Below are 15,418 nucleotides of genomic sequence, written 5' to 3' on the forward strand. Positions count from 1 at the left end.
TGATCAATGCAACACAGACTGCTCTTAAACCCTGTGCTGTTGGTAAACTGCTTATGACTGAAGCACTTAGTCTTATCTTTAAGGGCAGAAACAGAGGTCTCACCTCCATCATCCTCAGGCTTCTTGTCTATGTATATCAGAATGATAATAAACACCGATAAACTCATCTATCATCTCAAACTGTAAAGACCAACCTTGTTCCAGTACATCAGAGAGCAACTTATAAACATATCGGAAGTATCTGGTTCAGTGTCTGACCTGACAGTAATTGGGGCATCACCACTCCTGTTCGTGTAGTTTACTATAGCATTGAAGGACTGGTTAATCCACTGCCAGAAAACCACTGCTGGTGTTGTTCTTGAAAAGAGAAACAATTATTAGCATTTTTGAAAACACAGATGAATCAACAGCACAGAAAAATGATGGCAAATCAAGAAAAGCCTGTGCAAGCAGCAATCATGCAGTTTCTTGTTCATCTGAATAAAACAATTCAGTCAATGAGATACTGTCTTAATAATGAAACTACAAGCTACTCCTAGGAATAGATTTTAGAAGCATTAAAAATAAATAGAAAGGTTCACTTGGGACAATGGTTTGTAGTAATAACAAAACCATTACAGCAAACTTCTCTATAAAAAAGAAAACAGAAAAAAATGAATGTCTGTTAAGAACTAGAACACTTTTCCAGTGTTATTATTCCTTTACAGTTGACTTGTTCTCATTAGAAGCTCCATAAGTGACTGAGAATTGGGTTTTAAGAGATAAGGTTTATCTTCTCAGTTTTCAAAAAGCTAGTATGACCTCATCGTTTCATATATCTCCAAGACACTAAAACATTCAGATACATGGAGAACCAAAGATGACATTCCAAAACGACAAACAATTTTCATGCAAATATCTGTATGTTTAAGGAGTACAAGCACAGCACAGAAATTAATCTGGTTCAGTACAGCATTAATGGTGGGTGAAAATGACCAAGCACAAAAATCTCCAAGGAGTTCTCATAAATAGTGCCACTGCCAGTATGAAGATATCTTAAGACTCAAAGGTGCTGGCTTGTGAATGTGCATGAGGGGGCAACAGAACAAACAAACGAACAAACATATTCTTCACAAGTCTCAGAGTCCCCATTTGACAAGCTAACGTGGCAGTGACAATAAAGAAATGTGGTTCTCATTGAAAGGCTAAAATGGACATTAAGAGCACAAAAAAAACAAAACAGTAGTTGTACGGATTATTCTGTAACAAGCAGGAAAGCAAGGAGGAGATGCTAGAGTAAGAAGGTGTGTGTCTATCATGAGGCTTTGATTCTGAAATTGGAAGATAAGTTATTTCGTAAGACTGCAAAAAATGAAAAATAAAGGAAATTTGAAATTGTATTCTTACTCCCTCTAGTTTCTGGTATCTGAATGAGAAACCAAAGTAACAGCGGTAAACTAGCTGGATTTTCTCCATCACTACTTCTGTTCTTCCTCTGTTCTTCTTACGCATGAGCAACTCTCTTTCCTGACTCATCTGTTCCTGTTTCCTTGCTACTGCGGTGGTAGAGGATGTTAGGCCCGCTGCAAAGGTCAGGCATGACTCACGTTGCTTTACTGTGTGCCTAAAAGTCCTCATAGGTATAATGAGGAATTTGCTTCTCCCAGTGACCAGCAGTAACCAGAACACAGCAGCACACAGTAAGACAGAGCCTGAACCACATCATCTAACACTTCTACAAAATCCTCTGCTACGGGTTTGGTCCTAATAAACCAACATCTTCCAGGCTAAAACAACCTAGTTTTGAATCTGAGTGACTATGTGAATAATGTAAAAAAAAAAAAAAAAAAAAAGTATAGAGCTGCTGTAATTATTATTATATTATGTCTAAGTATTGTAGATGATAATAGAACACGCATAAAAGAATAACCACTTAACAGAAAGCAGTGCTCATGAATGGGCAATTAGACTGATTGTTTTACTCATTATCTTGGCTATTTTTTAAAAACACAGCAGAGCGCTTTCCAAAATGACTGCCTTTCTGGAATGGGTGAGTCAAGAATTTGTAAAATCTCAGCTTCAAACATACAATTATTATTTCCTCTGAAATTTCCATTAATTCTTGCTAACAAAGCATTGTTTCACAAAAATATTTCTAACACAAAGTCTATGAACAGAAGTCCACTGACTTCGGGGGACTTCACTGTATCAGCGATTCAAGAAATATAAGGAAATAGAAGGATCAAACAGGAGCTGGGGAACTTGATTAATGATGGACAGAAGCATAGTTAGTACTTACTTGGCAGACAGTATGTCCTACATGCCAAATCTCTAAGCTTAGAGATTCCCAGGTATCTCCTCCTCTTTGTCCTTCACACAACTCTCCTACAAGGATGGGGTTTTGGAACATTCAACTTTCCCAGTTTGGAGAGGAAAAAGAGGGATATTTGGTGAAGGAGTAGAAGGGGCCAAGGGCTTATCTCACAGCTACTTCTAGAGGAAACCACTAATCAGTGTGGGTGTGAGGGAAAGCAGAGAGAGAAGAGAAAAAGAAGCAAAATTTTACATTTTCAAGTATTTATTACACATCTTCTAAAATAAAACTGATTTTTACTTATCCAATTTGTAGGCAAATGGTTATGTGTAATGCTGCCATTACTTACCTATAAAAGGTCATCATACAACCTGTGATAGTCATGTTCATGGGTACCTGAGCTGACATCCGGCCAATCAAGACCATCTTTTCACCAGTGTCTGGATGAAAGGCTGAATCATAGATATATTTTGCTCTCCACAATTCATTTTCAGTCAAGCCAGGTGCCACAATACCTTGTCTGTGTACAAATTAAAAAAAACAAAACCAAAACAGAACAATAGCAAAAAGTACAACTGTTACAAAATGCTGCAGCTTCCAGGGACAAATGTAGCATCAGAAGATTTGGGGATGTTCATACTAAGTTCATCTACCCCCATAGCTAGCTTGTAGGTCTTCAGCTTTTAAATGAATTGGAGAAATAAAAAGAATCCAAACTCCTAGCAGCGGTTATGTTGGCTGAGTTAATGTATCCAGCATCAAATTTCTAGTTACTCAAACCATATCAGGATATTAGTGCTAAAATCTCTGAAGTCATTAGTTTGAAACTTTGAAAATTTACCTGGATTTAATAAACTACGTGCCCCACCAATATAACACATAAGAGGCAGTTTTAAACACTGTTGTCATATTGTCATTTTCAGATTTAGACACTTTTGTATTTTCAAATACTTAATAGAGTTTCTCAGGTGACATAATTTCCCTGTTCATTAGCAAATTTGATAGTGTTTCAAGCCCTGAAATAAGAAGACAGAGCAACGCAGTGTCTTAAGTATTTCCTTTACAATATGTAACCGTACACTTATCACTGTCATTATTTCTATGGGCCAGCATTAAAAACGACTAACTGCCATACCTGTAATCATGAACAATTTGTCTTGCATTTTCCAGCTGGGCATCAGATAACAAAATGTTCCGGGGGTCTGTTACAGTAAAGAAGTGACTGGCTCGTCCAACGAACGTGCTTTGATCCCATCGGGGCTCCTTGATATTAATATTTAATGGTATATCTGCAGACATTTTTGAAAACTCTGTGATGAAAACAGGAAAAATTGCAATTCAGAATTATCCTTACTTCATAACGTGTCTATAACCTGTGAGAATTTAGAATGAGAAATGGTTATGCTTACAGCAAATGAAGAGATGCACATCTTGCAGAACTGAGTTTACAAGGGTATGTATACACAGAAAGCACACGGTGTCAGACATGATCATAATTTTAATGAGGTTGCTATTCACGTAAGTAAAAAACTTAAAGAAAACCTTAAAGAACTTAAACATGTACAAAAACACTTCTGTGCCCGTTTCCCCAAGACATTTATACGTTGCATGTTTTACTGTAAGAGTATGATTGTCTGAGGGCGAGGATGCAAAGTACTGTACTAAGAAGAAGCTGTACTAAATAACATGATACTAAACAGAAATTTGGGTTGTTTGAATGATGAATTAGTGTTAGATGAAAATGTTGTCTTAAAGGGTCAGAGAAATTAAATGCTTCAAGAGATCCCTGAAGAACTGTTACAAAGTGCAGGAGCAGAAGAAATATTTTACAAAATCCAGCTAACATCTTTGGCATTGCAAAACAAAACAAAGTTAAGATCACAAACCGCGACAATTTCTTTTAGTAAACGTTGTTTCTCTAAATCCATGTTCTAACAAAACAAAGATTATATAATGCAACAATTTACCACATTATAAACGCATGACCAATCCTCCTAATGATATGTCAAAGATGGTAAAAACTACTATGAAGGGCACCGCTAACACACTTCTGCATTTATTGGATTTAGAGGCCAGAAAATTAAAATTTGGTTTAGTATGACTAAAATTACTTTATGGAAGTAGTGGAGGAAGGGCGGTCTCTGCAAAATACAAGTTATATGAGCTTGAACTTTCTTCAAAGAAATTTCTGCAACATATTCAACAGCCAGTTTAAAAAAAAATCCTCCAAATAATGTTTGTAATTCAAACGGCTGAATTAAACTGGATCTGTAACAACACAGATGTTGTCACATTGCATTTTATCTGTTTTAGTAGGAAAAAGATCATCATTCTGAGGACAACTGACATACGTAAGCTGCCACTGCAGTGTTTTCATCTTAACTCAGATTTTTGCCGGGATGTTCTTTACCTCCTGCTGTCAAACATTAGGAACACTGCGAAGCTGTCTGAGCCATTTTTGTCAATAATGGAACTTGTATGATGGAGAAGTGAAAAAAGAAATCACCAACAGAAAGTAACTATGGATACAGACTGTCTTCATCACGAAAAAATGGGAAAAAAAAGGAGTGACAGTCATGAAACCTGAAGAAGCAAATGTCCATCCCTCAAATGTAATTATTATCCCTCTCTTCTACTGCAAGTGGAAAAACCTGGAAGTCATTGGAAAAGTAAATTCAACAGAAATAAAGGCCTACAGCTCTTTGTCTATCAAAACCAGACCTAAATTATCAGTGTTAAGGGACAGGGAGGAAAAGGAGACTAACACATATTAAGATGACACTATGCAGCAATATTTCTAGCAAAAAAATAAGAAAATAACAGTCTGTTCTTGAAAGAGGGCAAAAACAGATCACAAGACCACAGCCATAGAAAAAAGGAGATCATTCAGCTTTGTAACATCCTCATAGGAACCAGGAAATCCACTTTGTAAGCAGACAAGGACCGAGTAAAAATTATTCTGCGTTGAACCCTGTATCAGTCAGAAGGGCTTTTACGAATGTGAAGTATCCAGGGAGAAGTATCTGATCCTCCCTCTTTTTGCCCACGTTTTTATGCTTATGTAATAGCACAAGCACGAGCCTCATTTAGGACTTCGGTGGTTACTATCATTGAGATTTAATTACAGTGAAAACCTAGTTAGTGGTCACCTACTGTTTTATGGTTCACCATAGGTATATTACAGGGAGAAGTTGGTTTCCCAACATATCAGCTGCCAGAAAGAACTGCCAATGACATTCCGATTGCTCAAACCCTTCCCAACATTACACATGCTCATGAAGTCAATAAAAGCCGTGTATGCATAAGCACAATTTCACCAAACACCAGACACCATTGTAAAGCTGTAAAGATAAGGCAGCAAGAATGCAGAATAATTGCATTATAAATGAAGATAAGCAATGTTCAAAGCGGAATTAGCCAGCATGTTCTATTCAGCATCGCCAAGTATTCAAGGCAATGTCCCACACACGTTTAATTAAAAAAGCAAAGTAACCTATTGCTCATATACCAAAATTTTAGAACCTGGGATAGATTAAATAAACAATAACGAAGGGTTGTCCTTCTGCACGGTCACAAACGCAGCATAGCTAATAGCTGAATGATGAAGTGTTGTAACTTAGCTAGTATCACTAAATAAGTTTCTTAAAAAATATTAGAAAATCCTAATTTGGTGCTATTAAATAAAAAATGTCCTTCCTTTCTTACATTTACTGCTAATTACTCAACGTTTCCTTGTCTAATTCATCAAATTGAAAAAATGAACCGAAACATTTAGGGTATTTATGTATTATTTGTATGCTTAGCTTGTATTGCCTACAATATAAGAGTAAAAAGAAATTAAAATTATTTTCCCTGTTAAGCTCATTATTGGCTGGCAGCTTTTATTAGCACCTTTACTATGCACAGAGACAGGATTTCCCTATAGCAATGGCACAGATCATGGAAATGAGGATTCGGGACAGGTTTGGAGAGCAGAGTCCTCATGCAGAACATCTGAATGGGAGATGCTGCTCAGGTTTCTTTTCCCTCTCTTATTACTGTACCATCACAGATGCCTTCCCACAAAGAGTGCTGTGTGAAAGAACAGACCATCTTCTGGTCTAAAATGGTGATACCTGGTTTTGCAAAGCAGTACCCTAGGAAAGCAGGGTGAACTCATTAACTTAAAAACTCTTTTCCACTAAAGAAAATAATAATCTGCACATTGGGGCTGGGAAGTCGTTCTATGAATATTTCCTGATTGGTTTAGTAATTATGGGAAAGTCTAAGTTTCAATATTTTTGTAATTTAATTATCAGTTTCATTAGGAAAGATTAAAAACTACTTAGGATAACTTATGTTAATCTGTTTAAAGCTGTCTAATGAACACTTAAGAAAGCAGTCCATAAATAGAAGCTCTTTGCTTTCTTTTCACTGTGATCAGCCAGTGCTGAAAAGTTGCTTTATATATTCTACTGGGTTGTCTGTGAATTGCTTTTATTGCATAGGACACTTCTGTCCACAAAAACAAGCCCTTGAATAATAAGAAAACTAAACAATAAGGATCATCTTAGCATCATTTCACTCCATGGCTCACTTTGTGCTGGTTCTGATGTTCCTCGAGCCACATGCCGTGTGCTGATTTAGCTTCACTCAACTCACATCAAAATGATTTAGTAATGACCATCAGTGGCTCCAGATAAACTGACACGAGTGTGTGTATCCTTGCTAAAACATGCTTTCATCTCCCTGTATGGCCATACCTTAAGAAAAAGGCTGGATTTTCAGATAGCTGCATGAGAAGCCTGCACTGGCCAAGTGAATGGTTAGCAGCTGATGCCTTGTAATCAGAGCTGCTGGCCCCGTGTCACCAGTGGGAATTGAGGTCTGTACTGTGATGCTCCAGCACCCACATCAGCTTACTGCTTTGCTCAAGTTGGAGATCTGAATCACCTGGAGGAGCCAGGCACAGCACCTAACCCTAAACCTGCAGGGAAGATCATCAACAAGAAACATAAAGCATAGACAGCTCTAAATGTTTCAGCTTGCCAGAGTCAAGAGATTGAAAGCCCACGGTACAGGCTAGGCAAATGGGTGTGAGACAGACCCTACTAGCTGTAAATTGGGAAAACTCCCACTTCCTGCATGTCTACACAGGGAAAATAAAAATAGAAGGCATGATGGTAGAAAGAGTTAATGTGATTGAGACAGCAAGGGTAACAGTCGTCAGGCTGTCCATAAGGCATGCTAACAGAGTAAAAACACCCCAAAGACAAGGTCAGCACCACCAGGTAGAGCTCCTGCACCTTCTTAGGCAGACTAAGCAGCAGCAGCTTGTCAGCACATGCTTCAATTTCTTTTCCCTTGTAAAGAAGGGTTAGCATGGCAGCAGCAAAAAGCAAACCAGCTGGAAAACGGGAAACATACAGTAAAGGACGATTCCTTGGCGTGTGCTACAACAAAAAGTCATGCTTGAAATCACTGCATTTATTTAAAGAGATGTCAGCAGCAACAGGAAATATTGACTTTAACATCACCAGTCTTTACAAATGTGTATGGGCTCCAGTTTTGCTGGTGTTCACCCTGCATAGGTTTAGATCTTTGCAAAAAGGGATAAAAACTTTACGTGACTGCTATTTAAGCACTCAGAAAAGTTTTCTTCTAAATGATGTGAACGACATAGTTGCCTTGCACTTTCGTACCCTAACTAGGAACAATGCTTTTCTAATTAAGTTTAAAATTCTAATCATAAAGGCTGTGGCCATGGACAGACCACCAATACGCACAAGGGAGGAAAAGATGCATCATACAAGGGAGTGTAACAGTTCAGGCACTGGAAAAATACAGCGTGGTGACACATAAAGCTTGCAGTGAAGTAGAAAGGCTGCTAAGGTTGCCGGTCTCGGGACTCTGAGTCACAGATCTGCTACAATGCTGCTTGGCTAAGGCAGCGAGGGAACTTCTGTCCTGAAAACTTGCACATTTTCCGGCAAAATATTTTTAGAAGAAAAGCACTATTGCATGTATTAAACAGGCTGCATGATGCTCCTCTTGATTTATCACCCTTATTAGTAAAGATATTAAAAAAAATATTAAATGTTAAAGAGGGAGGTAAATCCCATAAAGCAAAACCATAAGCCAGTAAAATGCCTCTGTGCTCCGAAGGGATGCTCTTGTAAAGCAAAATATCCAACCAGAAAGTACAAATGGTGACTGTGCACAAATAGGGTTTCATCATTATAGTATCCAGTAGGCATGAAGACATCATCATAAACTGAAAGGCAGGATTTAAAAAAAATATATATTTATTTTTACAAGTGAGATCACGAGACTGCAGTAAATACAAAATTCTCAATTTAGGTTGCTGCAACAGTATTTTACCTATGTCTGTCACCTTAATTTCCAGATACAATTTTAGAGATGTGCTGCTGTTTGTGAATCCATTCAAATACTCAATAACAAAAGCATTATAACAAAACTATTTACCATGTAATTATTATTTTAAAAACAAGGCTTTGTCAAAGGTGTAACCCTTTTATCTTCAGTGATACAATTCTCAACATACACGCCGAAGATTTAAGCTGTAATTATCCAAATACCCACAATGGAATTATGTGAAGGAAAAATAGAGGACACTTAGGTTAAATTAAAGTAAAATAAACCTATCTGCACCCTGAGAGAAGTGGAAAGTTTGCAAAGGGATTGCAAAGTAAATGTACAAATCTTCTAGAACAAAGGTAAAAATGTTTACTTTGTTACTGCCAGCTAATAAAGGCAAGCTCGGACAACTACCTAACACTTAACTGTGCATATAAACCCACCTGAATTTATTGTTCCTACAGGTACTGCTACTCAGTAAGCACCAACAGAGGGGAGACTACCTCCATAGCAGGACACAACTGTGAATTAACAGCGCCTTAAAATTTAAGGTAGAAAAGTAAACAGTAAAATTACCCAATCTGATCTTGAAACACCCTTCTTTCCCAAGCGGAGGATTTGGGAAACAACGTTTATTTCACAGTTGCTTAAATTATTAAAATAATTCATAATTAAATGGCACTTTGAAGTCATGCTCAGAACTGCTGGAAAGGATAAATAACAAATACGACAGCGTAACAGCCAAACACTTCACATCTGTCATGGAAAATACACTGTAAGGAAAGAAATAATGCACATCTGTTTCAAACAACTGAATAATTAGAGAAGTATTTAATACTTGCATACCCCGAAGTTAGTAATGGTCCAGCCTAGTAAATTAGACCAGTAATAGAGAACTGAATGTCCTCTGGCACATTCATATTACTGAACTCTGGTTTCCAAAATGCCTGTGGAGAACGGCTGCTAAATCCTCTCTGTGCAATGGGACTGTTTGGGTGAGCATCAGCTGCTGGGGGCGAAAGTGCTCCAAAGCTGCTGTAAAACTGCTCTGCATGGCACTCCTGCAGCCCGACAGCATGGGGACTGCAACCCCATGCCAGTGAGGGTTTTGGCATGGTTTGGCTCCCCAGTGCTGACACGGGCTTTGACTATCCATGTTCCTTGCTGTGGCTGTTCCTGTGTTTCCAGGCATGTTTTCCGAAGCCTAACTGAGATCACGTGTTCATAAACTTTCTACATCTGACACGAGTGCCAAGCCAGACACGGGGCTGTGCCAAAACCCACTGCCAGGAGCTCAGCTGCAGGACCAGGGCGCGGTGGTTCCGCAGACCGCAGGCAGATAGAGGCAACGATGCAGCCTGCGGATCACAGGGAGGAAACCACATTTGCTCTCTGAATCTCTCTGCTGCCTCCTCATCTTCTCCCTGACCCTCTCCCAGTTCAGGAGAAGGAAAACCCAGAGGGATGGTAAAACTTCCTGACCATCATTTTGCGCTGTGCCTGGGAGCCAGCGTTTGTGATTACAGACGCTTCAGAATAAGGAGGTTTTACCAAGAAATGAAGTGTCATGCCCCTAAATAAGGTATTTTTTATCGTAAGAGAAACTTTCAACTCCATATTGTTAGTAACCTTCTACAAAAATCTTCATTTTAAATCAATAACTTTTGGACTATGTCTTCCAAACCCTACTGCCAATCAGGGGACCTTGAACTGCCCCAGTACTGAGCACACTCAGTTTCTTGTCCTCTCTGATCAGATGGAGTCATCTGCAAATTCATGTTGTAATGCTTAATATGAAAACTAACTGGAGAGAAAAAGAGGTTTTAGGAATAACTGAGTGTCCTCTCTTAAAAAATAATTATATAAAATCCAGCACAAAGTCTAATCAAGAATGTTAGTACAACGACTGCGTTTAGATGTGCTGCAGAATCAGCAATAGCAGAAGACTTTAAACCTCGTTTAAAGGTCAACAATAGCAGTTGCGACAATCCTCCAAAATGCAGATTCAGGAGTTGTCAGGAGTTCAGGAGTTCAACTCTCCCCTGTTCTTTTTCCGAGTTCTCATTTCAAGCCTCACGCTGAACGTCATGTCACCGCTTCTCAAACTGAAGCAGCACCCAAAGAGTAGCAATGCCTATTTATTTCTGACAGCAACATGCCACTCAATTTTAAACAACCCAAACATTTGATAATTTATCTCAACGTGAACAAGAAGAAATGTGGTTGAAAACAACAAATGAGGTTTTACAGAAGTTTAAACTGCATTTGCTACCAGTACTGCACTTAAAAGACTCGTAAACAAGGGGCTAGGCTCCGTTGCATGACTGGATAATCCAGGCGGGTATGTGATTTGGGAAATTCTGGGCAACCTAAACTCACACAGCACTGCGTGGATGATGAAAAGCAGATTTTCTCCTTTCCCTGGAATCGTTTATATATTCATATGTTTTTTACCATGTATTTTAACCCATCTTGAAAAAAAAATCAACCCATAAATAAAAAAACTCCAAGTCTTTATTTTTTCCAGTCTCTAGGCTAAAACTGGGAATAGAGCAACAGCAAAGGAAATGTCTTGATGACATAACTGCGCATCCAATTCTCCATGTCTGATTTAAGTACAGCTTTTTAAAGCTGTAGACTGTTATAAAGCTGACTGTTCGGAGTCAGGAAGCATCCCTAATGTCAAAATGTCCATTCCTTGAGAGTCAGAAAGCTTTCGCCACTATTCTGCAGAGCAGAGGGGCATTTCTGACAGTGGCTAAAGGACAAGAACTACTTATAGGTTCCTAGGGAGTGTGATACTGTCAGAGAGAATAGTTCTGAGAGAAGCAAGGCTGAGAAGTACCCCAGAAGTTGGCTTGCCTGAACAGGTACAAAGCACTAAATTCCCTTGAGGAGGGATCCTTTAGCAAACATCCTTAGAGAGGATACTGGTTCGGGTACTGCTTCATTCTCTGTTCAGAATTTTCTGTTCCTTTTTGCCTTTATGGGGGACGGAGTCCAGATTAAAGCCTCCTGCACCTTCCCCTACAGGAGATTCTGTTAATGAGAGTGGCCTTTTACCTCTCTTGCATGCAGTATCAGAAAGTCAGCAAACACAGAGCTGGGGAGCGAGAACACCTGGCCTCAAGAAGAGAAGTCTCTGTTCAAAGTAGTGTGGATGTGATAATGAGCATTGCAACATCTCACTCCTGGGTGCCCAACTCCCAAAACCAAACATGAAACCCTCCCTTACCAAGCACTGTACACATGGATACCTCTAGCTTAAAAGAGGATTCAACTCAGCCTGCATGGAGGAGGGGAAGAGGGTAAATTCACCAATACAAATGCTGAAAGAAAGGTGCAACTTGCATGGCGTCCTTTACAAGGACTTAGACCCCTCACTTGAGGTGGTATTTCAGAGGTATTTAGGTCAGATCATGATTCACAAAATCTCCTAGGAGGTCCTTGAAATTCTCCTTGGGAGAATCAAGTCACTTTTCCCCCAGAAAACCCATTAAAAATAGAAGGTAAGAGCAGTATCTCTTTCTCACCAGAATCCCACTGTTACAGTTCAAAAGTTAGAGCCATGTGATGCTGAAAACATTTCATGTGCAAATTCACTGGGATAGAGGAAAAAAAAAAAAAAGGTTTGACATACTTAGGCCCCTAGATCTCCATTCTCCAACGCAGTCCCCTAACATCTGGAGGTGCAGTTGTCAGGAGCCTGTTCTGGGCAATGAGAGATGTCGGCTGGAAAATCTTTTTGTTGAGAAAAGTATTTGCTGCTATAAAATGGGAAGAGAAACAGCTTCTCTTTTTCCTCTGCCATATTTATAGACCAAAGCAACCATAGCCTCTTGTTTGTTTCTGCAGAGCTCAGTTCTTTTGAAGCACCTCTCACAGTGCTTTGATAGAAAAATATGTAAGGATCCTGTTAGGCCTTTTTATTCCTCTGATAATACACTGGCCCTTTTTAGACCTCTTTTGCCCAAACACAGTGCTTTCATTTTCCAGGAGAAATGCCACGAGAACAGCTGCTATGCTGGCTTAGGAGAAAAGGCAGGAAATTAATGACCTTCTGACTAGCAGAAGGTGACCCATTCTATTTTAAAACTACAACACACTGACAAAGCAACAGCAGAAATGCAAACTGAGCTACCACCCATATTTCAATTCCTCTGACAAAGAAAAGAACACAATGCATTCTCCAGGGATGTCAGTCAAGGTAGTATCACTAGTTCAAATGAGAAGTACTAACATATTTCCAGGGGAAAAAAAAGCACTTTTGCAAAAACAACGCGTATCAGATTTATTAAGCAATGGTATTCCTCTGTTTGCACTGCACCTGCTACCACAGCCTGACAGAGGCAGCACAGCTGATGATGCAATGCACTTACGCCAAATGTTAACAAACCCACTTGCCAAGTTTTCCTCTCCCAAATCTGCTTCTACCAGTAAATAGATGCTTAAACCACAAAAAAAGTCTTTGCACTGTGATTTTACCTATTGCAATCATAAAACCAAATTGAATGCTGGAGAAGGCAAACCGTGGCAACGCTACAAGACACTTTTTTTGCTTATAAATGTACATCCTGTTTGTAGCCTAGCAACAAAAGCAGCAGTCTGTGTGAAATGGACATAGTGCCTGCTGCTGGGGCTCTCTCCTCAACCCAGCAGCCATCTTTGGTGAGTAACTTGCCGAGAGATTTCATCATTCTGTGTTAAAGACGCATCCAGATGTGAGCAGCTGCAGCAGCCAACTCGGCGGCGCGTGCTGTCCGTGTGCCATCCCTCCTCTCGTCGCTCCCACCGCAGGAGGGATGTCGCAGGGACACGTCACACCCTTACCTCTCCTCTTCACTAAGGAAGAAAAAGCTTCTTTGCTCAGAAGGGTTAAGCCAAGGTCTTGTTCCATTCCTGACTGCTGCAAGCTTGTCTCTGCTCCTTATTTCTAAAGCCCTGTGGTAAACTGAGGCAGGATTCTCTGGCTGCACCCAGCTGTGTTCATGACCTTCTTCTGTAGGTTTTGCACTGTCTTTTTTTTTTTTCCTGGTAGGATTTATACAGGTGAATTTTAATTGCACTTTGGCACAAGGCCTGTCTTCGTTCCCTGCTGTCTCAGTCCCCATTACAACAACAAATTATTTGTAATTCAGTTGATTAAGAGATTGATGCTCAGCATTAGCACCCCTGGCTACCAGGCAGCCAGCCTCCAAACCACACGACACGTTCATCCCTGGAGAAGCCGATCACCTTGGCACGAAGACTGCCTTCACCTGCCCGCACCGGTGCCCAGCTGCGATGCAGCACCCTGCGACACCGACACCAGAGGCTTATTTCGGGAGGGATTTTCGAGCTGGGGAAGCAGGGAGCCGATATTCGTGCAAAGCGGATGGCGCAGGGGGGAGGCAGGCCTGGAGGCCCCCCCAGGCAGCCGCTTGCTGAGCCTGCAGCCAGCAAAGGGCTCACAGGGAGCAGGAGCTGGGCAAGGGACGGGTGCCCCTGGGGACAGCCGGGACACACAGGGCTTGGTGACAGCCGGCTGCGGGCCTCCGCAGAGGGGCCAGGCTGACACGCGTGACACGGGGCTGGGCCTCCTTGGAGGCCTTGAGCCCCTGCGGAGGGCACCGGGCTGATGGGGGACCGCGCCGTTCCCCCCCCCCCCCCCCACAGCCCACCCCCTCACGGGGCCGGTGCCGCTACTCACCGCGGCCGCTGCCGGCTCCGCGCCGCCCGGAAGAGGCTCTCGTGGGCCCGGGGCCGGGGGAAGGCGAGCGGCCGCCCCGCTCCGCCCCGCTCCGCCTCCCGGGGCAGGGCAGCGCCGGGAGTCGGCACCGAGGCCGGGGCGAGCGGGCCTCGGCGCCTCAGGGCCCGCCGGTGCCTCAGGGCCCGCCGGTGTCCCCCCCCCCCCTCGGGTCGCTCCCCTCTCGTGTTTGATCGTCCCTCGAGCCTAGGAGCAGCTCCGGCCCTGAAATTGCTTCCGAAATTAAAGCAGGAAAAGCTGACGGAAGAGTTGCCTGAAATGTTATTTTTCCTCCCCAAAAGGGCGGCGGTGCTCGGCTGGTGAACCGGTCGGGTCATCGGGCCATCTAACGGGGACAGCTTCTGAAGCAAAAGTACTGCTGGGCCGAACCCAGCTTTGACAACAAAGATTTTATCTATCTATCTATCTATCTATCTATCTATCTATCTATCTATCTATCTATTTATTTTACACACTTTCTCGATTTTGTCACTCCTGCTTTAATAAGCATTGCAGGAAAAGTGCCGGCAGCTGGGAAACGTTCATAGGAAACCACAATAAATGAACCCTTAAAATAGGAAAATAGGTTACTCTCAGGTCCGAGTCCTTAAAAAAAATGCTGATTCGTAAGAAATTGATTCCAGCTGATGAGAACTTTCTTGCATATGGTGATTTAAAATTTCAGATAAATGTAGATTTTGTTAGAAAGCTGGGGGGGGAATGGCTCACAGAGCATTTCACTCTTTTTGGGAATTCTCACTCCACATTTATCTTTGTAGCATCTGATAGCTCCCCTGTTTGAGATGAGATGTGCAATCATTCGATATTTTAAAAATAGAACAGGGATACTCAGATACACAGTTCCTGTGCTTCCTCCACTCCAGCTTCCAGATGAATATGGCGATAGATGCACAAACTACATTGCTAACACATGTCTCAAGTGTCAGTTATGTTCATTAATGTCTCAGACTGATAGTGTTAATTTGATAAGTCAGCAACACGTGAGCTGGTCTCATCCCATAATTTATGTAGAACCTTTGGGG

The 15,418-nt window shown here is 41.2% G+C and overlaps 1 protein-coding gene across 3 annotated transcripts in view; it reads right to left on the reverse strand.

Annotated features, from left to right (window-relative positions):
- SFXN1 (sideroflexin 1) overlaps positions 1-15,418 on the reverse strand; it is a 43,057-nt gene that overhangs the window by 10,619 nt on the left and 17,020 nt on the right. For 2 of the 3 annotated variants that reach the window (XM_068698581.1, XM_068698583.1), the window contains exons 1-4: positions 14,340-14,482; positions 3,429-3,603; positions 2,643-2,813; positions 259-357 (exon numbers count right to left, since the gene is read on the reverse strand). In XM_068698581.1, coding sequence (XP_068554682.1) covers positions 259-357; positions 2,643-2,813; positions 3,429-3,592 — 434 coding nt within the window. In that variant the 5' untranslated portion in view covers positions 3,593-3,603; positions 14,340-14,482. Of the gene's footprint in view, positions 1-258; positions 358-2,642; positions 2,814-3,428; positions 3,604-14,339; positions 14,483-15,418 lie in introns of those variants that run through there. The other variant, XM_068698582.1, reaches the window with a different exon arrangement.

The sequence above is a fragment of the Anas acuta genome, chromosome 14 (assembly GCF_963932015.1).
Source record: "Anas acuta chromosome 14, bAnaAcu1.1, whole genome shotgun sequence".
NCBI lineage: Eukaryota > Metazoa > Chordata > Aves > Anseriformes > Anatidae > Anas > Anas acuta.